Source organism: Haliotis asinina, chromosome 6, assembly GCF_037392515.1.
Source record: "Haliotis asinina isolate JCU_RB_2024 chromosome 6, JCU_Hal_asi_v2, whole genome shotgun sequence".
In the NCBI taxonomy this organism is placed as follows: Eukaryota; Metazoa; Mollusca; class Gastropoda; order Lepetellida; family Haliotidae; genus Haliotis; species Haliotis asinina.
The window spans coordinates 56,436,753-56,459,331 of NC_090285.1; the positions used below are offsets into that span (position 1 = coordinate 56,436,753).

The window sequence follows — 22,579 nt, forward strand, 5'->3', positions numbered from 1 at the left end:
ATGAAGAACATTGGAAGAAACTTGTTTTCACGGGGCCAAATGAAGAAAATCTCAAAAGTTTATAATATATCGCCTCCATGCTTATCAATGTTTATAAAAGGAGTAAACATTTGATGCTTTTGAGGTTATATTTGGCACAAGCACAAGTGTTTTTGTTGTGGTAGGAATGGCAGTGTGAGATCCAACCACATCTGCAGATCGGGCTTATCAAGGCAGGCCTGATTGTAGTCTTTGTTCTGATGCAGCTGAGGAAACATGAGATGGAAGGGGGGGTCGGATGAGGGGTGGGGGGTGGCCAGTGATTGGGTAACACCATGACATAAGAGGATGTTTGTTGAAACAATACCACATGTTAGATTTCCTTTGAGTGAAGTATCCATTAAGCTATGACACGCGTTGTTTGCAGCATGTGTTGTATCTTAGATCTCTGAAGGTACAGCAAGTTGCCCCACTAATTTCCTGTGTGTTTCAGGTCTGTATGTTGGGAAAATTTAACTGTTTATTTGAAGGTATTTTGAAAATCTTAAAGATATAATTTAATTTCCAGATAAAAATATTTAGGGGTTTGTTGGCATTCTTTTGCACTTGATGCTCTTATTAACCGTCATGCCAGTTTCATGCCTTGCAGGGATTATAATATACCACAATAATGCTTGTCTTTGGTTTTTAATGACAGGAAGCAGTTCACATGATTATAGAAATGCAAATCTTAAAAAAACATAGGATCCATAAATTTTTAAAAACAAAATGTGATTATTTTATTATGACTTTCAGAATACCAATGTTGGCCCAGTCTTGGTTTAAACATATTTATTTCCAAAAGAGGAATTGGATTGGTAAACAAGCAGTATACTGCCTTTATGAATATCACTCTGGAATACAAATAACTTAGATATAACAGTCATGAGGAGGAAAGTATGCTAATAACAAATAATAAATAATGGGCCAATGTTAACATGTTTCCTGGAACTTGTAGGGAAGTCACATGTCTTCTCAACAGTTGTCCATAAATGGAAATTGCTTGACAAAGAAAGTATTAGAATGATTATCATTTGAAAAATGTCGTTGATAATGTAGTACTTACACTTTGGTGAAGGAACAGAATGTTGATTTACTTATTAAATGTACAAAGTTGTGTCAGTATGAATGAGCTGCTTGGAAAATATGTTCCGGATGCTGTTTTGTATGTAATTCACTTATGATTATGTTACCACTCACCAGTGATGTGAAATGTGAATTCTTTCTGACAGTTTTGCATTTTGGACCTAAGTTACTTTTTCAATATTTTTTGTTAACAATTCTTGATCTCTATGATGTACATATCTATGGTCTCTATAAACTGCCAACCTTAGAGTGTATAAACCCATACTTGACGGAAAGTTCATACTTGATGGATGGAAGCACAAAAAACCTCAATCATCCAGTGGTGATGTATTTGATATTTGGTGTGTGCCATTGTGTTTTGAACACTGTTACTATTGGAAAGTCTTGTTGCTACTGTTTCCATCAAATAAGCAACATATTGATGGGGTTTGAAGGGGTTCAGTTACAAATGCAGGATTGTCTTCTTTTGCCCTGAAGGTTATGTAAAACCAGATGAAACCTTTTTACATTGTTATATTGGAAATACACATGAAAACTGATGAGATTGTTAACAATGAGTCAACACCATAGGCGATCCAACGGGGATGTGCACTCTCTCTCCCCGCTGCCCCCCTTTTATAGTCAATAGTGTGCATCCCCCTTTCTCAAGAAGCTGTATCTGCCCCAGAACACAATCACTGTATGAAATTAAAGAAATGGAAAAGTGCAATGTTCTAAATTACTTCTGCCAAGTCTCTCTCTATCTCATGATGAAATGCCATCAGTTTTGCTTTGGGGCTTTGGGTCAAAAGTGGTAATTTCATCAGTGGAACTGGTATGGTTGACTGATGTGTAGGGGATGCTCCGTGAATCACCACATTGAATGCAAGAATAACTTTATAAGTGTTCATTTTGCTTGCTCACTTTGATTTAGAGCACACTCATCTTTCAAAAAGCAACATGCTTCAACGGGGAATTATTCATTTATATCCCAGACAATGATGTGATGTTGTACATTGTACACTTGGAGCATGCTGTATTAACATCTTCATTGGTGTACAGTTGTACATTGTATCTTTATGTGAACCATTGTATGTCATAGATAGTATAAATACTATTAGAATTATTGTTTTGCTCTTTATAGTAATGGAGGGGAGGAGGGCTGGGTGTGTGTTGTTCAGGGAGGTGCAGTGATATTAAAAGCATCTGCTAGTCATGTAGACAGAAGGTCCGGGCTAGATTCCTCATTTTGGAAGTCCCCTGCCATGATATTGCTGGAATGTTGCTGAAAGCAGCATAAAACCATACTCCCTCACTCACTTTCCTGTGTAGTGTGTTTGTATTGTCATTGTGATCATTTTGTTTTCAAAATTCAGACTGTACACATTGTTGTAGTTATTTTTAAAATAGGTTATTGAATTATTAAATCTGTTACAATTAATCTCATCCTGAATTAGTGCAATGTGTGAAAACCATTTGTAGTTCCCTGGACTTGCACAAGTCTCTGAGGTAATAATTAAAAGTTTAAATGATAACTTCTAAAATAATATAAAAATTACTACATTGTGCCTCCAGCAGACTGGTATCCTTGTACTGTCTGTGTTTCTAGACTTGGCTCTTTAAATGTAGTTTTACTATACATCCATGGGGTTAACATTCACTAAGCCTTGTCTACTTTTCCCTCAAGTATAGGTGGAATATTGATAAAAATTGCATGAAACTAAACTCACTCACTCACTTATTATGTAACTTACCAATGACCTAAGTAACATTGTTTAATGTTAATGTGAGTGAGTGACTATTAGTTTTATGCTGCTTTCAACAATAGTTCATCAGTATCATGGTGGGGTACACCAGAAATGGTCTTCACTCATTGTACCCATGTGGGGAATCGAACCAGGGTGTTTGACATGATGTGTGAACACTTTAACCACTAGGCTATCTCTCCGCCCCTTTAGTGTTGAAGATGACAAGAGACTTGAATCGTTATGATTGATATGTAAACCTACAGAATTCTGTGTACTTTCAGGTGCAACTTGCGTGAGATTTGGACCCAGCGTGAGACAATGTGCTGCTGGGTGTCCCCTGGATACATTTGGGGGTGTGGCCTTACCCTGGTGCTGGCTGTGTTGCTGTGTGGGGGTCAACAGGAAGACCAGAGGAGTGCAGGTCAGTTGGCAGAGAGGGGGGGTGAGGGTGTGAGGGTGATATGATAGCAGGACAAGAAGTGATTTAACTTGTTTCGATCAACAAAAGGATTGGTTGGTTTAAAATTACAGTATTGTATGTGAACTTAAATGTTTCATTATATGTCCATGCTCAGTAATAATTGCATTATCAGTTACCTGCATCAACCTACAAGTTAGAAGTAAAGTGTGAGAGAGAAATACAGTGAGGACTAGGTAGATTTTAGGGTGAGAAGGGAGGATAAACTGGTACCTTCAGGTGTACGTTTGTTTTACCTCACTGTTCCTGAACCATACTATTTTCCCTACAGCCTAGCTCTTCTTGCAATGCTAACACCCAAACTGAAGCAAGTCTAGATTTCACCAGAATCTCTGATATCCCTTGGGCTCCTTTTCAATTTAAATGGGTTTATTTGTTGCTATCAAAGTCATATATATTCAGAGACTAACCATTAGTCTAGTCGTGGTAATACATGGGGCAGAGGGGAGGCAAGATAGTTAAAGGGAGGTCATGGTTTAGAAATGGAGGTGAGAGTGAGGTACATGGGGTCTGGTTAAGCTGTGTATAGGGTTGAACGCAGGGAGGGATGTCAAGGTAAGATGTGAGGGTGAGAGAGAGATATGGTCAGGTCATAAATATTGGGATAAGAGAGAGCTGATGTGCTGGAATATAGGAGACAGTGTAGACTATTTGATATGACCCAGTGTTCATTTCTGGTTCCATGACCTGATGTTAGTACCACCCCACACACACTCCCGTAAATCAGTCTGTCAAGGAGGACAGGCTGAGATGCTGTTAACACTTAATGGTTTATGTGGCTGCTTGTTCTGTATCCATAAACACCAGATATTGTGACTGGTGCTAATGGGTTAATGGCCTTTGAGGTTCCAATGTGACCAGAGATAGGGTCATAACTGTCAAGTTGGTCTTAGATCAAGGGAGATTGCTGGCAGACTGTGGGGGATGTGTGAGGTAATGAGGACTTATGGTTCCTCAATGTTCTTTGTTAACACTCTTCCTCATCAAACCACCTTGAAGTCAAACATTAGATTGAAAGATCCTGTGACTTTGCATTTCCTGTCCTACAATGGATCTGTGTGGAGTTTGTGCTTCAAAATATATTTCTTTTTTTGATGTTAAAGATATGTGATAATTCTGTTTCTACAAACTGTTGTCTTCATTGTCAGTGCAGAAACTGTTCTATGTTTACTAGTCACTTTTCTGCTAGGGTGTCAAGTCACCTTAGACAAGGGTCTTGAGTCACTTTCAGTCAAGGGTCTATTGTCACTTTGAACATAGAGACAAGAATCACTTTCAGTCAAGGGTCTGTTGGCTCATTGAGCGTAGAGGGAGAATCACTTTCAGTCATGGGTCTGTTGACTCATTGAACATAGAACCAAGAATTACTTTCAGTCAAGGATCTGTTGTCACTTTGAACATAGAGACAAGAATCACATTCAGTCAAGGATCTGTTGTCACTTTGAACATAGAGTCAAGAATCACTTTCAGTCAAGGGTCTAATGTCACTTTGAACATAGAGACAAGAATCACTTTCAGTCAAGGATCTGTTGTCACTTTGAACATAGAGTCAAGAATCACTTTCAGTCAAGGGTCTAATGTCACTTTGAACATAGAGACAAGAATCACTTTCAGTCAAGGATCTGTTGTCACTTTGAACATAGAGCCAAGAATTACTTTCAGTCAAGGGTCTAGAACCATTTTAGTCAAGGGTCTAGAGTCACTTTGAACATAGAGACAAGAATCACTTTCAGTCAAGGATCTGTTGTCACTTTGAACATAGAGCCAAGAATTACTTTCAGTCAAGGGTCTAGAACCATTTTAGTCAAGGGTCTAGAGTCACTTTGAACATAGAGACAAGAATCACTTTCAGTCAAGGATCTGTTGTCACTTTGAACATAGAGCCAAGAATTACTTTCAGTCAAGGGTCTAGAACCATTTTAGTCAAGGGTCTAGAGTCACTTTGAACATAGAGACAAGAATCACTTTCAGTCAAGGATCTGTTGTCACTTTGAACATAGAGCCAAGAATTACTTTCAGTCAAGGGTCTAGAACCATTTTAGTCAAGGGTCTAGAGTCACTTTAGAGTTTTATTTTAATGCTTGATGGAGTGATCATCCTCCCTATGAACACTAGACTGTATATCTACAGCAGTGGCAGTATCACACTGAGTCAGCTAGTGCTCAGGTGTTTCAGCTAGCTTGGTCCTGTCTGTCTTCTCATTAGAGCTGTGTTACCAAACAGTGGCACTAGGTTTACAGAGATCCCCTGGGGGTTTGAGGTAGGCTGGGGCGACCAGGTGGCTTAGATTATAGTGAGCAGGGCTAATTGTGTTTGCACACACTTGCAGAACATGGGGAGACACAAAGATTATATGAGTGGGTAGATGATGAGTGGATTTTGGTAAGGCAGCTGGATATTAGGGAGAGGTTGAATGAGGGTGCTTGATAGTAACTAGCAGCTTGGAATGTAGGGTGGGTTGAATCTTGCAGTAGTGAGAATTGTGGTAGAGGCAGTGTGTTATGGGAGATGGTTTAGGTTTGTTTCTAAGGAATGTAGTAGAGGCTTTAGACTAACAACTAGTCTCTGAAATGAACATATTTTACAGAAAACAAGTTCATGGTAAGAAAAATAAAATGTAATGAAAAGGTGCCCTGAGACTTGCTTTCTGCATTTTGGAAATCTAGACTTACCACATTTTCTAGACTTGAATGGGCTTTCTTGGATATATTTGCTTCAGGGTCTGTATGACAGACTATACTGAGGGAGGTGGACGAGTTTTTTTTTGAAGGGATGTGGTATAGGTTTTTGATTAACAAGTCTCAGAAATGAACATATTTTACAGAATAATTCATAGTGGAAAAAAATATGGAAAGAAAACTTTCCTCATTTGTTACATTGTTGAAATCTAGACATGCAACATATGCTAGACTTGGGTGGGCCCTCTTGGGTATATTTGCTTCAGGGTTGTATGACAGGCTATAGACACTTGTGTTTGATGGGAGGCTTGGAGTGATGAAGAAAAGGCTTGTGTAGAGTCTTGACATTATGATAAAATATAGAGTTGGAGAGCGAGTAGTGTGAGTTGAGATGTGAGACTCCTAGGAACCCTAGGAAAATCTGGACTTATTTATTTAATGCTGTCACATTGCTAAAAGGTCTGGGGAAAACTGGTAAGTCCAATGATTCAGGACAGTGAGTGAGTGAGTGAGTGAGTGAGTGAGTGAGTGAGTGAGTGAGTGAGTGAGTGAGTGAGTGAGTGAGTTTTACACTCACCTAGCAATATTCCAGCTGTATGATGGTCAAGACTACAGGACGGAATAAGGATGTTGCAGTTCCATTAGAGTGCAAGGGGGCTATCAGGAGACGGCATGGGCCTTGCAGAGGTAACCCAGTACAGATGTGAAGTGTGGTCAGCTTGGCTACTCAACACCTGGCACATGTACACTCCTGACCAGGAAGTTGTATCAGGCTAACAGGATCTAGGGAGGGGGATCACACACTGACCCCCAAGGGAGGGGGAAGGGGAAAGGGGAGGGGGAGAAGAGAGAAGCTGTTCATTTGTATCTCCATTATTGGAGTCTCTGGAGTCTGTTCCTTGGATCTCTAGAGGGGAGGAGAGGGTACTCTAGAGATTTATTGAAGCAAGCTGAAGAAATAGGCAGAGGAAATTTTTGTTTACATTACGGTTATGATGTTTACATGTGGGACTGTTGAAATGTTAAGTTGGTATTGACTGTCAGTGATATTAATCTTGGTTGAAATCCCAAACTGGGTGATTGTTCTGGGCCTAGATTTTCGAAGCTCTCTTACTAGTGCTAAGATAGTCATAAGTTAATGTCAATATATGGCTCTTACAACAATTTTAGTGCTAGGAAAGCTTTGAAATTCTAGTCCCTGGATTTTTACAGATGTTCCGATGTTATATTTTTGGTACATATGTTATTTTTCAACCTAGGAAGGATTTGTTTTGTCTAGCCCTTAGTTCAGTAATTTAGTTTTAGTATTCATGCATTCACTGGTCCAAATCAGTAAGACTCATGCTTTATTGAAGACAACAAAAAACAGGCATGGGGTTATTCAAATCTATTTCTTTCATAAATGATTTTACATATCTGGAGAATGGCATAAAACTTCATTAATTTGAGATACAATAGTGTGGTTGGTGTGTAAAAGATATGTAGGGGTAGGTATTTTGAGAAAAATATCATGAAATAGGCATATTGAAAAAAAACTGACTATGTATCAGGCATTCAGAATCCACCTGTTATGTGTAAGGTAATATGATATTTATCCTGACTAAAAATAAGATTAAAGGTAGTAACTTAGCATCAGTTTGATGTCGTTTTTGTAAACAAAGCTCCTCCCTTGTGTGGTTTACAAAAATTTACTCACATTGAAGAAGGACCATGGTTGGGGCCCTGGTCACATACTTACAGATGTTAAACTATGGTACTTGTTGTTTCCCTGTCTGGTCCTGTCTTTTTAGGGCATACATGGTAACTTGTTAAAGGTCACATGAACCTATCAGAGATGGACATTCTTACAGTAGGTAGGATAATGCCTTTGGATGTAATGCTACAATCAAACTGCATTACCATTGTGATATCATTATCACCACGACATCACAATCAGATGACTTTACTCATTCAGAAGCTGGTTAGCTGTACTGTCCACTGTTGCCATGATTGCTTCCATTGTCGAAAAGTTGGATAGATGATTCTGGCTGATAAATAGAAGCTCTTGTATTAAATGGAAGTTCACCCATACTGGCATGTCAGAGTGGTAGGATCTTTCAGGGGGTTTATGTTATATGATTACATAATTGTATGACTATATCATAGAATATAATGGAAAACATCATTGCTAAATTTTTCCCTAAGTTGGTGAGCGTTGCTGAGCCGTGTTAAGTAGTATCCTTTGTATGTGTTGTAGTCTGGTTACATGAAATAGATTTAAGTGATAGTAACATAATACATAATAAATGATCAACACAAAGTGAAAGGATTTCCCAATTTTCTCTGTTGCTGATGGCTTGGGTGATTACTGAAAGGGGTTGATAAAGATGCGATTACAGTGGTTGAAGTAACTTCCTAAATCATGGCATGGTGGGTTTGACTGCCGCTGTCTTGGCATGTACTTCCCATGGGGTTTCAGATAGTTCACAAGGTGCCCTTTGAAGACATTTTATCATGGAGATGAAGTGAAGACTCTGACATGTCATAACATATCCAGTGATCTCATTTCTCGGTTAAATTGTCAGTGTAATCATAAACATATAGATTCGGTATTTATTGACACAAAGGAATCCTATGAGGTTTCCCAGGAAGGTGGATATAGCTGTATATGGTTAATGGCGCTCCATCTCATGGAAAAAGAATCAGTTTTTGTGATCATGTAACTGTGTAACCAGACTTTCATCCAACATCAAAGGCGTAATCTTCAAATTAAAAACATTATTTTGCTATAACAATGTTTGCATAAATAAAAATAACAGATTGATTTTGTGTGTGTATTTCTTACAAAATTTTCTTAAAAAATTAAGTTAAAAACATTATTTTGATATGATAATGTTTGTATAAGTAAAGACAACAGATTGATTTGGTTTGTGTATTTCTTACATTCAGCAGTGTATCTAAACTAACTTCCTTTCCTTAAATAAAAGTAGGTTAAATATTGAATACGCACATGATAACCCAGAACCATGATTGTCGCTTCTCCAGTGTGGCCCGTTCCACAACAAATCCCTGGATCCTGCATCATTCCTTCATTGGGAACAGATAATAAACGTTTATTGATACCAAACATTTATTGACTGCCGTGAAAAGCCTTTTGTAATCTGGTGATACTCTCTGATGTATAATTTATTGATGAATGAATATTCCGTATTATTTTTCATTTGATGTATTGATACTAAAATCAATTGGAACCCTGAAGCTATAAACGCTATAACATTCAGTAAAAGGACATATGATAGATAACAGGGTTGTAATGAATCACTGGTAGAAATATAATTACGTGCTGAGACGAAAGTGTCAACCATGGATCAATTTATGTATGTGCAACTAGCCCCGTTTGCTTGTTATCAGTAAGAAAAGTAAATGTTCACACCGAGAAAAAGGACATGTTGATCAGATTTAATCTCAGTTGCAGTTGCTGGTGAGAAAAAATGTTGAGAGTAGAAAAAAAGAACCTGTTATACCAGCAATCATCGTGTCATTCATTTGTCGTAAATTACAGAAGCCTGACTTCAGCTGCCAAGTACCTCTCTGTTTCATTACAGCGAAGTGTTATTCAATGTGCCAGCTGAGGTGATAGTATTATTCAATTGTCCAAATGGAAATGGTAAGAATGGCGAGATTATGCGGGCGTGTTTGGCTCAGCATTACATGAGCAAGCTGCATGCTGCACTTGATCAATAAAGTGTGCTAGTGTACATGTTGGAGGTGAGGAGAAAAACTGTTAACTCTTTATGAGTAGCGCCTGTATGTGTAAGACAGAAGGAGAAATGTACCGAGGAAGAGATTAGCATAGTGAAAGAGAATGGGACAGGGGCCCACATTTTGTTCATGACAGAGATAGTGGCAGACAGACACATAAACACAGGTATAGTTTAAGACAGACAGACATAAGATAGGTATGCAGAGAATTAGACAGAAATCTTGGAAGACAAATTTTTCAAAATATATCAACAACAGACAGTATGAAGTTGAGAAATATTTGCTTGACAAAGATTGTGCTAGGGAAGTCAAGAGAGATTGTGTGTGACAGAGATTGTACAAGAGAGGTCAAGAGAGATTTTGTGTGACAGAGATTGTAAAGTCAAAAGAGATTGTGTGTGACAGAGATTGTGCAACAGAAGTAAAGAGAGATTGTCTGTGACAGAGATTATGAAATCAAGACAGCTTGTATGTGACAGATTGTGCAAGGAAAGTCAAGAAACATTGTGTGTGACAGAGATTGTGCAAGAGAAGTCAAGAAGAAATATTGTGTGTGACAGAGATTGTGAAGTCTGGAGAGATTGTGTGTGACAGATTGTGTAAGGGAAGTCAAGAGAGACTGTGTTTGACAGAGATTGTAAAGTCAAGAGAGACTCTGTGTGACAGAGATTGTGCAAGGGAAGTCAAGAGGGATTGTGTGTGACAGAGATTGTAAAGATAAGAGAGATATTTTGTGACAGACATTGTGCTAGGGAAGTCAAGAGAGATTGTGTGTGACAGAGGTTATAAGTCTAGACAGATTGTGTGTGACAGATTGTGCAAGGGAAGTCAAGAGAAATTGTGTGACAAAGATTGTAAAGTCAAGAGAGATTGTGTGACAGAAAATGTACTAGAGAAGTCAACAGATAATGTGAAAGACAGAGATTGTGAAAGACAGGAAGATTCTGCAAGACCTTAATTCTGCAAAACAGAGATATAGAGATTGTGAAAGGCAAACAGACAGACTAGCAAAGTTTGTGCAAGACAGACAGATTCAGGTTTATCATGACAAGTTTATGGTGGAAAGAGAGTATGCCAAAAAGTAATTCTTTCCTGTTTGCCCTTCACATGAAATTGTTTAATGGTTTAAGTGGGGGCTCTTGTGGGATGTAGGTAGTGAGTCATTTAGATTGATCTTTATTTCAAATTCCATGTTTATTTTGTTGTATTTTTATGAAGTGATGTATGTCTTTGACATTCATTACTTCATCTTTCCTTCCACACTGACATACACTGATACACATATACCGGAAATAATATGCAAAATAGAGCTGAAGTCTGCTCATTCATTCTACTTGCAGAGCAGGTAGAGAATAAGAAATTATGTAGAGGTACTGACCTTTGTGATACATCTTTTGTAAGATGTGACAGAAGGGACTTAGTGGTCAGACCGTGTGACTGAAAGTCATCTGTTTGGCATTTTAGAAGTTGGGGAATAATAAGAAAAGCAGCATACTTTATGGATGAAATCTTTATGTCGGTGACCCGTGAAGGTCTACCCGGGGTAGAATAGGGCGTCAGCAACCCATGCTTGCCATGAAAGGCGACTATGCTTGTCGTTAGAGGCGATTAACGGTGCGGGGTGGTCAGGCTCGCTTACTTGGTTGACAACTGTCATGGATTCCTAATTGTGCAGATCGATGCTCATGGTGTTGATCACTGGTTGTATGGTCCAGACTTGATTAAATATGACTGCTGCCATATAGGTGCAATATTACTGAGTGCAGCATAAAACTAAACTCTACTCTTTGTGTTCTATTCTTTATTTTAGTATGATACAAGGCTTTGATACAGAGTTTAATGGTGTCATCATGTCCCGGTTGCTCAGAGTGATTATCATGTCAATCACTGGATTGTAATGCCCCAAATCAATCATTTCCATTGTCTTATTGCTGTGTGTTGAGTAAGTGAGTGAGTTAGTTGAGTTTATGCCACTTTTAGTAATATTCCCATAATATCATTGCAGGGGACTCCAGAAATGTGGAGAATTGAACCCGGGTCTTTGACAGGACAAGGGAACACTTAAACCACTAAGCTACTCCACCACCCCTGTTGAGTGTTGTGTTATACATGAAACAAACAAATATAATACAAATCATGTAATGTTTTTATGATTTTATGAGAATACATCACCCAACATAATTTCACTTGACAGTTTTACTGGGACAGTATGGTCTAACATTAGCAGCTGATTCAGTTTGTCCTTATCAACAATCCAACATAAGGTGCCAATTTTAGACATATATATTTTTTTTTTCACAATTTGTATCTTTCAAAATAAATACTTTGTTAAAAAAAATTAGGTCTCATATGCATTAACCCTGCTGAGATACTGCTGGAATATTGATAAAAGTATGCGTATGTATACACATGTGTGGATTATATCTTGTAATCACATATGGTGATATCTGAATTTGATCAGGAATCTAGGTGTGAAAATTTCAGACATGTGAATCTGACTCTGTCATTGAAACAGCTGATTTCGCTGTGTGTCTGATTTCAAATAAAGTTTACATCATGAAATCTACAATTATCATGGTACTACATATACAGAACACCAATATTTACATGATGTTTTGATAAACAACAGTTTTACTTTTCCCTTTCTAATGCTAATGTCAGAAATTATAGTGATGATTTAGTGTGGACAAAAAAAGGCAATTTAAGATGATTTGTTCCTTGATTCAATGTATATAAATTATCTATTACATTGGTATGATTTTGAAGCAAACAAACTGTATAATGTATTTTAGGATCATTTTGAAACATATTTTTACAATCATTGTAATCTCTCTTTGCCTAATAACCTCAAGTTCAGAGGATATAGCTTCAAGATGAGCAATTAGGACGGGCAAACATGCTATCACTCATGATCGTGATTAGAAAACCAGCATCCGTACCTGACATCAATTACACACATCCTGAGTGTACCCACAGACAAGCACCTGCTCAGCCTCTGACCATGGCGGAAGATGAGAGAGGGCAGTGGACTGTGGTCAGCTGGGAAGGGGTTAACTCAGCTGTAATTACTCCAAGCAGAAGTATGGGTTCCAGCAAGGAACTTGTTCCAGCAGATAAAACATTTGAGTCATTGCATAACATTGTTGGTTCCATCATGGAACTGGTTTGAAAGGGATTCTGACTAGACCTCTGACTCATCTTGTGCACATTGATCTGTGAAGAAGACAAGCAGTGGCGTTGTTAAAGGGGCTATGACACTACATGACAGAGAATGATTTGTAAAGTCTTCAGTGTCCTTACGTCTTTGTGGGATGCTAGAGGGACTGTATCACTGCTTGTGTGAGATGGCTTTGTAGAATCTCTAGACTAGTCTTTACCCTTTGAGGTAGGGTGTGATAGGATCTGTATTAAATACTCACTGTAGTATCCAACCTTACTGGAACATCCAGCCACCCTGTAGACTTGTCATACCAACCCATGGACACATCCCACCACATTGATGACACACCCTACCACCCTGAAGACGCATCCCACCTCCCTGTAGACAGTGTTTCTCCCTGGTGTCATGACTGGGAGTCGTTGGCATGTTTTGGGAGTCAGCTTCAGTTAGTATTTGCCCTTGGCATAAAAAGTTCGCTGTCGTCATTACTTTCTGGTGCCATGAGAGGGAGTCATGGACATAATTTGGGGAGTCAAATACGCAGGTTTTCTGTGTCATGGGAAACACTGCCTGTAGACATACCCCAGCACCCTGTAGACCCATCCTACCAGCCTGTAGACATACCCCAGCACCCTGTAGACACATCCTACCAGCCTGTAGACATACCCCAGCACCCTGTAGACACATCCTACCAGCCTGTAGACATACCCCAGCACCCTGTAGACCCATCCTACCAGCCTGTAGACATACCCCAGCACCCTGTAGACACATCCTACCAGCCTGTAGACATACCCCAGCACCCTGTAGACCCATCCTACCAGCCTGTAGACATACCCCAGCACCCTGTAGACACATCCTACCAGCCTGTAGACATACCCCAGCACCCTGTAGACCCATCCTACCAGCCTGTAGACATACCCCAGCACCCTGTAGACATGCTGGACCACCCTGTAGACCCATCCTACCAGCCTGTAGACATACCCCAGCACCCTGTAGACACATCACCACCATGTAGACATGCTGGACCACCCTGTAGACCCATCCTACCAGCCTGTAGACATACCCCAGCACCCTGTAGACACATCACCACCATGTAGACATGCTGGACCACCCTGTAGACCCATCCTACCAGCCTGTAGACATACCCCAGCACCCTGTAGACACATCACCACCATGTAGACATGCTGGACCACCCTGTAGACCCATCCTACCAGCCTGTAGACATACCCCAGCACCCTGTAGACACATCACCACCATGTAGACATGCTGGACCACCCTGTAGACCCATCCTACCAGCCTGTAGACATACCCCAGCACCCTGTAGACACATCACCACCATGTAGACATGCTGGACCACCCTGTAGACCCATCCTACCAGCCTGTAGACATACCCCAGCACCCTGTAGACACATCACCACCATGTAGACATGCTGGACCACCCTGTAGACCCATCCTACCAGCCTGTAGACATACCCCAGCACCCTGTAGACACATCACCACCATGTAGACATGCTGGGCCACCCTGTAGACCCATCCTACCAGCCTGTAGACATACCCCAGCACCCTGTAGACACATCACCACCATGTAGACATGCTGGACCACCCTGTAGACCCATCCTACCAGCCTGTAGACATACCCCAGCACCCTGTAGACACATCACCACCATGTAGACATGCTGGACCACCCTGTAGACCCATCCTACCAGCCTGTAGACATACCCCAGCACCCTGTAGACACATCACCACCATGTAGACATGCTGGACCACCCTGTAGACCCATCCTACCAGCCTGTAGACATACCCCAGCACCCTGTAGACACATCACCACCATGTAGACATGCTGGACCACCCTGTAGACCCATCCTACCAGCCTGTAGACATACCCCAGCACCCTGTAGACACATCACCACCATGTAGACATGCTGGACCACCCTGTAGACCCATCCTACCAGCCTGTAGACATACCCCAGCACCCTGTAGACACATCACCACCCTGTAGACATGCTGGACCACCCTGTAGACCCATCCTACCAGCCTGTATACAAACCCCACCACCCTACAGACACATCCCACCACCATGTAGCCACATGACACCACCTTCTAAACACATTCCCACCACCCTCTAGACACACCTTGTCACCTTGTAGACACATGCTACCCTGCAGACACCCTTCCCCCTCCCCCTCTAGACACCTATCACCACGTCTTCAACAAACCCCACCATACCACCCTTTAGACACACCCTCTTGCTCACTAGACACATATCACCATGTTTTCGACAACCCCTATCACCCTGTAGACACATCCCACCAACCTTTAGACACATCCCATCAACCTTGGAGAAACATCCCATCACCTAGACACATCCCACCACCCTGTAGACACATCTAGTCACCTTGTAGACTCATGTCACCCTGTAGGCACACTCCACAGACACACCACATCACCCTCTAAACACATCCCACCATATTTTTGACACCCCCCACCACCCCGATGACACACCCCATCACCCTCCAAACACATCCCATCACTCTGTATACACACCCGATCACCTTGTAGGCAAACCGTAGCGCCTTGCAGACACATCCCATCACCTTGTAGACACATCCCATCACCTCGTAGACATATACAACCACGCTTTCGACACATCCTAGGCACAGTCACACCCACAGCCTTAATGTTATTGCACCATCCTGTACACACTCCATATAAACCTCAAAGTGTGCTTCTCACTTTAAATTAGGTCATTTCTTGTTTTCCCAGAATAACCACATTTGAGGGTTTTGTTTTGGAGGGACAGGTTATACTTTTCGCTAGAAAAACCTCTTCCCAGGTTTTACTTTATGTTAGTAAGACTGCTTCCCAGGTTTTATTTTTCCTAACTTTATATGAACATTTAAATTCAAATGATGCATGAGTGTTTGAAATCAATTGAAAATAAATGCCCAATATTAAACTCACAATACAAATGTTTTCACAAAGGGGATTAGAACTGCAAATCTCAGATTCGTAGGCAGACGCTCTACCATACGGCCACCGAGCAGGAGGTAAATTATCTACTTATAGTTACTGTCATTAAATTGATTTTCTGCGCACTTCAGTTATTGTTATGTAGCTTCATTAAATGATCATCTACACTGTAATTACAAATCACTGACAGTATATGTAGGAGAAAACATGCCTCCAACATTGTCTACCAAAACCTCGGAGGCATGTTTTCTCCTATACCTACCAACCTATAGACATACTTTGATGCAGTGTAGATAATCCCCTCTCCCTCTCCATTAATCCTCTCAATCTAGTGCTTTATTACTTGCACCGATGCAACCAAATACTACTAGATGCACCCAAGTTATTAGCGTTATTTGTCTAACTTTCAACTGGCATATTTCTTTTATTACATATTGCTGCAAAAGCAGTACAACTGGAATGTGACTGGTCCAGCTAGGTTTATATATTAGGTTGCATATGGTGCAAGTAGATTCACATCTCTTATATCAAGCTCTGCTTTGTAGACACACCTCACCATCCTGTAGACATGCCCTTGACATACTCCACTCCTCCCTAGACACGCCACATAACACCATCACCGCTCTGAAGTCAATGCTCTCACACTAGTCCTGAGGACCAAGATTTTCGAAGCTGTCTCAGCGCTAAGATAGTCGTAAGTGCTATACGTTAACATTAACTTACGACCATCATAGCGCTAAGAAAGCTTTGAAAATCTAGGCCCTGTACTTTCTTTAGCAACAAATATTTTGATTTCAACATGGAGCACAGCACAAGACAAGTTCATTAGGCTAAAACATTATACCTGGCTTGTCAGGCTTACAGAGCAAACTATCACCGATTACCCTGATGTTTGCCCAGCTCGCACACTCTCATTAAAGTAGCTGATGCTAAGCTGGGTTAATCCCTGCATATAGCTGTAGCTTTATTCCTGATATCAACAACCCTGGCTCACTGCATCAAGCGCAATTAGACTATGGCCTCTCATTGGCTGAGACTCTGACTGAGGTTGTATATCAGTTTGTTAATCCCCTGGAATATTATCCTGGTGTGATTATAGTGTCACAGTGTCCAGCTGAGGTTCAGATTAGCTTGCAATATTGTGGTTAATTTTGCAGTGGCTGTTAGCTACTGCAGGTTTGCCCTCTCCTGACCTGACATTGGAAGATGAGTACCGTGAAGGACATCTTGGGAAAACATTTCTTAAAATGGTTTAAACATTTTGCTTCTGGAGAGAATTATATTGTAAATACACATGATATACTGTGGGATGTGTTTGATGATTTGCCGTTTTCATTCTAAGACAGTTGGCAGTGATATATGTACTGTCACACATTTCAGTCTCGATGTACTTGTGATGAAATAGATTTGGGATTGTATCCAGGGGAACATATGTCTTAAGATTGTGAACTCATTCTGTGAACCTCACAGGTTGTTCTTGTATTCTGTGTGTGTGATTCACAGATTAAGTTAGATCACACACTCCGGGTAGTCTTTGCATGGAGGTTGTAAGAGCATGCAGTCCTTGTGGTTCTCAGATTGATGTTCATAGAACATTGTCTCTGGTCTTCACATGGAAATTGTCAGACAGTGCAGTCATTGTGGTTCTCAGATTGATGATTATAGAACACTCACCCTTCATATGGAGGTTGTTAGATCATGTAGTCATTGCGTAACACAGATTGATGCTTATAGAACATCCTCTCTAATCTTCACATGGACATTGTTACATTGATGCTAGAACATCCACTTTGTATTATCTTCATCTAGTGGTTGTTAGATCATGCAGCCACTAGATGCTCTGAAAGTCTGATGCTGATAGAACATCTGTTCTGTGTAATTGTCATGTAGGGGTTGTTAGATCATGCAGTCATTGCGGTTCTCAGATAAATGGTGCTAAAACATCCAATCTGTGTAATATCACATAGTAGTCGTTAGGTCATGCAGCCACTGAGGTGCTCCGAGTTTTTCTAGAACATGTGCTGTGTGTAATCTTCAAATAGTAGTCGTTAGATCATGCAGCCACTGAGGTGCTCCGAGTTTTTCTAGAACATGTGCTGTGTGTAATCTTCAAATAGTAGTCATTAGGTCATGCAGCTACTGAGGTGCTCCGAGTTTTTCTAGAACATGTGCTGTGTGTAATCTTCAAATAGTAGTCATTAGGTCATGCAGCCACTGAGGTGCTCCGAGTTTTTCTAGAACATGTGCTGTGTGTAATCTTCACATAGTAGTCGTTAGGTCATGCAGCCACTGAGGTGCTCCGATTTTTGCTAGAACATTGCTGTGTGTAATCTTCAAATAGTAGTCGTTAGGTCATGCAGCCACTGAGGTGCTCCGAGTTTTTCTAGAACATGTGCTGTGTGTAATCTTCAAATAGTAGTCATTAGGTCATGCAGCCACTGAGGTGCTCCGAGTTTTTCTAGAACATGTGCTGTGTGTAATCTTCACATAGTAGTCGTTAGGTCATGCAGCCACTGAGGTGCTCCGATTTTTGCTAGAACATTGCTGTGTGTAATCTTCAAATAGTAGTCGTTAGGTCATGCAGCCACTGAGGTGCTCCGATTTTTGCTAGAACATCTGCTGTGTGCAATCTTCACATAGTGGTTGTTAGATCATGCAGCCACTGAGGTGCTCCGATTTTTGCTAGAACATTGCTGTGTGTAATCTTCAAATAGTAGTCGTTAGATCATGCAGCACTGAGGTGCTCCGATTTTTGCTAGAACATTGCTGTGTGTAATCTTCACATAGTGGTCGTTAGATCATGCAGCCACTGAGGTGCTCTGATTTTTGCTGGAACATTGCTGTGTGTAATCTTCACATAGTGGTCGTTAGATCATGTCGCCACTGAGGTGTTCTGATTTTTGCAAGAACATGTGCTGTGTGTAATCTTCACATAGTGGTCATTAGATCATGCAGCCACTGAGGTGCTCCGATTTTTGCTAGAACATTGCTGTGTGTAATCTTCACATAGTGGTCGTTAGATCATGTCGCCACTGAGGTGCTCCGATTTTTGCTAGAACATCTGCCGTGTGTAATCTTCACATAGTAGTCGTTAGATCATGCAGCCACTGAGGTGCTCCGATTTTTGCTAGAACATCTGCTGTGTGTAATCTTCACATTGTGGTCGTTACATCATGCAGTTTTTGTTGTGTTGATCAAACGTGTAGTCGTTGAAGACACACTATAGTTACGTGTCTGTTCCAGGCATTGATGTCCTGTCTGATGTCGGCAGTGTTGCAGCAGTGAGGGGGCTGCGGAAATTGTCACCACAGGGCATGCTGGTCACAGAGAATTTCCCAGGGTTCAACATCAGTGAGCAAGTGGCAGCAGAGTTCCTGAAGAGGATCTATGGTGAGATCAGCATAACCTTCACAGCTCATGCAGAGGATGCCCACAAGATCCGCCTCCTGGAAATATACCAATCTGGGAAAAAGCTGCCATATTTGGAGTCGCATCTTAACATGAAGAGTGGGAATGTGGTTGTCCGTTATCAGGGAACCAAATCATTCCAACGGGTTGTGGTCAAGAAGGTTCTCCCTGCATGGAAATGGAGTTCTCTAGAGCTGAAGTTAAACAGAACCTGTTTACAGGTGTCTGTTGACTGTGACAGCACACATGTGACATCGCTACGGCAACCACTGGCACCACCGCCAGAGGAAGCTGAAGTGTGGGTTGGGAGAAAAACAGAGACTGATAAACAGATGAAGGTAAATAAAAATATGGATTTGTTGTGTCACATGTTAGTTATTCAAGACACGTTTGCTAGATTTGTTCACCTGTTTTTATTTCTATTAAATAATGTTTAACAATCATTTGTGTTTGTCAGGGGGGTTTGATGTCTCAGGCGTGTTTCATGTCTCAGATGTATCTGATATCTCAGGTGTGTTTGATGTCTCAGGTGTGTTTGATGTGTTAGATGTATGTGAGGTCTGAGGTTTGTTTGATACCTCAGGTGTGTTTGATATCACAAGCGTGTGTAATGTCTCAGGTGTATATGATGGTTATGTGTATTTCTTGTTCCAATGGAGAGCAATGTACCAGGTTTGTGTAATGCTTCAGGTGTGCCTGATGGTTATGTGTGTTTCACGTGACAGTGGACAGCAATTTACCATGTGTGTTTGACATCACAGGTGTATTTGATGTCTCAGGTGTGTTTGATGTATCAGCTATGTTTGACATAAACTGACGGGTTGTTTATTGTCAGTCTCTTGTAGTGATCTTTTCTGTTTTCCCCACAGGGTATTGTGTTTGATGTGAGGCTGTATCCATCAACAGGTGATCACACAGACAGGTGTAAAGACTTCCTCCACACAGGTAAGGCAATGTGGCTGTTCTTAGTTCATAATTGCACAGGTGTGACGTAGGTATATTTCTTAAAATACATAACATACTTCATTCCTTCTTTTAACATAGGAAACTGAGAGTTCAAAATGTGATGATGCAAACATGTAACCATGAACTGATGGGGTTGATTGTCAAACGTTTCCTACGCATTTAACGTGTCATGTATGACCTACAGGTTTGACACAAGTACATGTAGCTGTAAGAATTCTTTATCTGACATGTCATGTGTTGTGCAGATGTACAGATACAGCCAGATGTAATATGTTCTGATATTTACAGGTGTGATACAGGTACATCCAGATGTAATATGTTGTGTTATTTATAAGTGTGACACAGGTACAGCCAGATGTAAAATATTGTTGTGTTACTTACAGATGTGACACAGCTACAGCCAGATGTAGCATGTTCTGTTAATTACAGGTGTGACACAGGTACAAGCAGATGACAGTCAGGGAGCAGTGCACAGCAGAGGACATAGTGTCAGGCGGGATGACAATCTGGAAGATCGGGTTTTGTTGCTTGAGAGACAGCTAGCACAGCTTGTCATCACTGTGGATACGCTGAAATCTCAGGTATGATGTTGTTTGTAATAAATAATGAGTTATGTTTTAATCTATCGGTACTGTAATATTTATTACTGTTGTGTTAAATACATGTTAAATTCATGGATCTATATAATTATAAATATTTTGATATGTTTGTTCCACTATATTGGAAGAATATTTCTGCTGAAGATAAAAAAGTTCCCATGAAATACTTATTTTTGGGAAACTATTGAAAAGCCATGCTTATTTCTTTCTTTTGGTATCATTATAAGTACATATTATATTAAAAAAAGAGACTGCATAGATTTTTAGGGGGGGGGGGGGGGGAGGGTAACTTTGGTAAATGCAATTTTCCTGACCTTATTTGAAGAAATAGAGGAAAAGATTTTACATGTGAAGGCCTGTTGTGTGATGATATTTATTTTTTCTTCAGAATGTAGACCTGAGTAATCGCGTGGCATTCTTGGAAACATGCGAGTGTCGCCCTCTGTGTTCCCATGGTGGAGTGGTGTATGACGAAGGACAGACCTGGTCTACTGACCTGTGTACAGTTTGTCAGTGTGTGGTGCGTATTTAATTCTCAACATAATGTTTGTGATGTATTAGTCTTTAACTGAAACTCTACACTGTGACTAATCTATACTCACTTTTAATTCTATGTTTGTGATATACAAATGTCTACAGTTGGTACAGTACAACTGTACTGTTCACAATGATATAACCCTGTAACCCATAGCATGTGAATATTCTACATAAACAAACACTTCTCCTGAACTTTGTCATTAGAGTCATTATGTTAAATAAAACATTTGATTTTAGATTGGAAAGGTGACATTCTTTGTAAATGTCTATAGTAGAGTAGCTTGTGTTTGTGTTTTCTCCTTCAGTCTTGTAATTTCAAGTCTACATTGTAATCTCAGGAAACGTGCTTGTGTTTCAGAATGGCCGTCCAGAGTGTAGTGTTCGGCCAGACATACCATCTTGTCAGAGTGAGTGAAGATAATTCTTACTATCGCACGTCACCTCAGTTTATTCTTAGCAAACAGTAGATATATGTTCTTACCTGCATCAGTTTATGAATTAAATTTTTCTTGAAATTTGAATTGGACTTTTTGTTTTTAATTTCATTAATAATTAGCACAGTTTGTCATTGTGAGCTTATGTTTATGTTTCTATATCTTTTGTCCTTTAGCGCTGAAATCTGAAATCAACTATACAGTGTATACTGTTGGTTTTGTTAAATTGAAAATGTTTGCTACAATGTCTAATGTAGTAATGAAACAGTCTTCTATCGGTCTGCGCTTCTAGGAAACCATTCTGCATATTTTTTTTCAAATAATGAAGTAAAGCTTTCTCATAGTGTTTTAAATCTCTTTATTCCTTTCTGTGTCTTTCACAATGTACTTTCTCAGAAAAACCAATTCATCAACAGATGTCGACGTTTATATTTCATGCAAGAATTTTTTTCTGAGTATGACCTCACATCTCGCTAAGACGTGAGGTTCTAACACTTTTCAATTTTAAAACATAAGAGGCGACTAATGGGATCGGGTGGTCAGACTTGCTGACTTGGTTGAGAAGTCATCGGTTCCCAATTGCGCAGATCGATGTTCATGTTGTTGATTACTAGATGGTCTGGTTCCGACTTGATCATTTACAGACCGCCACCATATGGCTGGAATATTGCTGAGTGCGGCATAAAACTGAACTCACCCACTCACTCAATTCTAAAACCTGTGCTTTTCTGGAGGATGAGTTTGAAACACTGATTGCAACATGAGCTTAGAAGTCAA

General features: G+C 40.3%; 1 protein-coding gene across 1 annotated transcript in view; it reads left to right on the forward strand.

The window, feature by feature from the left end:
* Positions 1-22,579, forward strand: part of LOC137286983 (uncharacterized) — a 204,061-nt gene that overhangs the window by 373 nt on the left and 181,109 nt on the right. Inside the window, exons 2-7 of the mRNA XM_067819051.1 lie at positions 3,113-3,252; positions 19,102-19,604; positions 20,136-20,211; positions 20,662-20,813; positions 21,220-21,351; positions 21,727-21,775. Of these exons, the coding sequence (XP_067675152.1) occupies positions 3,150-3,252; positions 19,102-19,604; positions 20,136-20,211; positions 20,662-20,813; positions 21,220-21,351; positions 21,727-21,775 (1,015 nt within the window). The 5' untranslated portion in view covers positions 3,113-3,149. The remainder of the gene's footprint in view (positions 1-3,112; positions 3,253-19,101; positions 19,605-20,135; positions 20,212-20,661; positions 20,814-21,219; positions 21,352-21,726; positions 21,776-22,579) is intronic.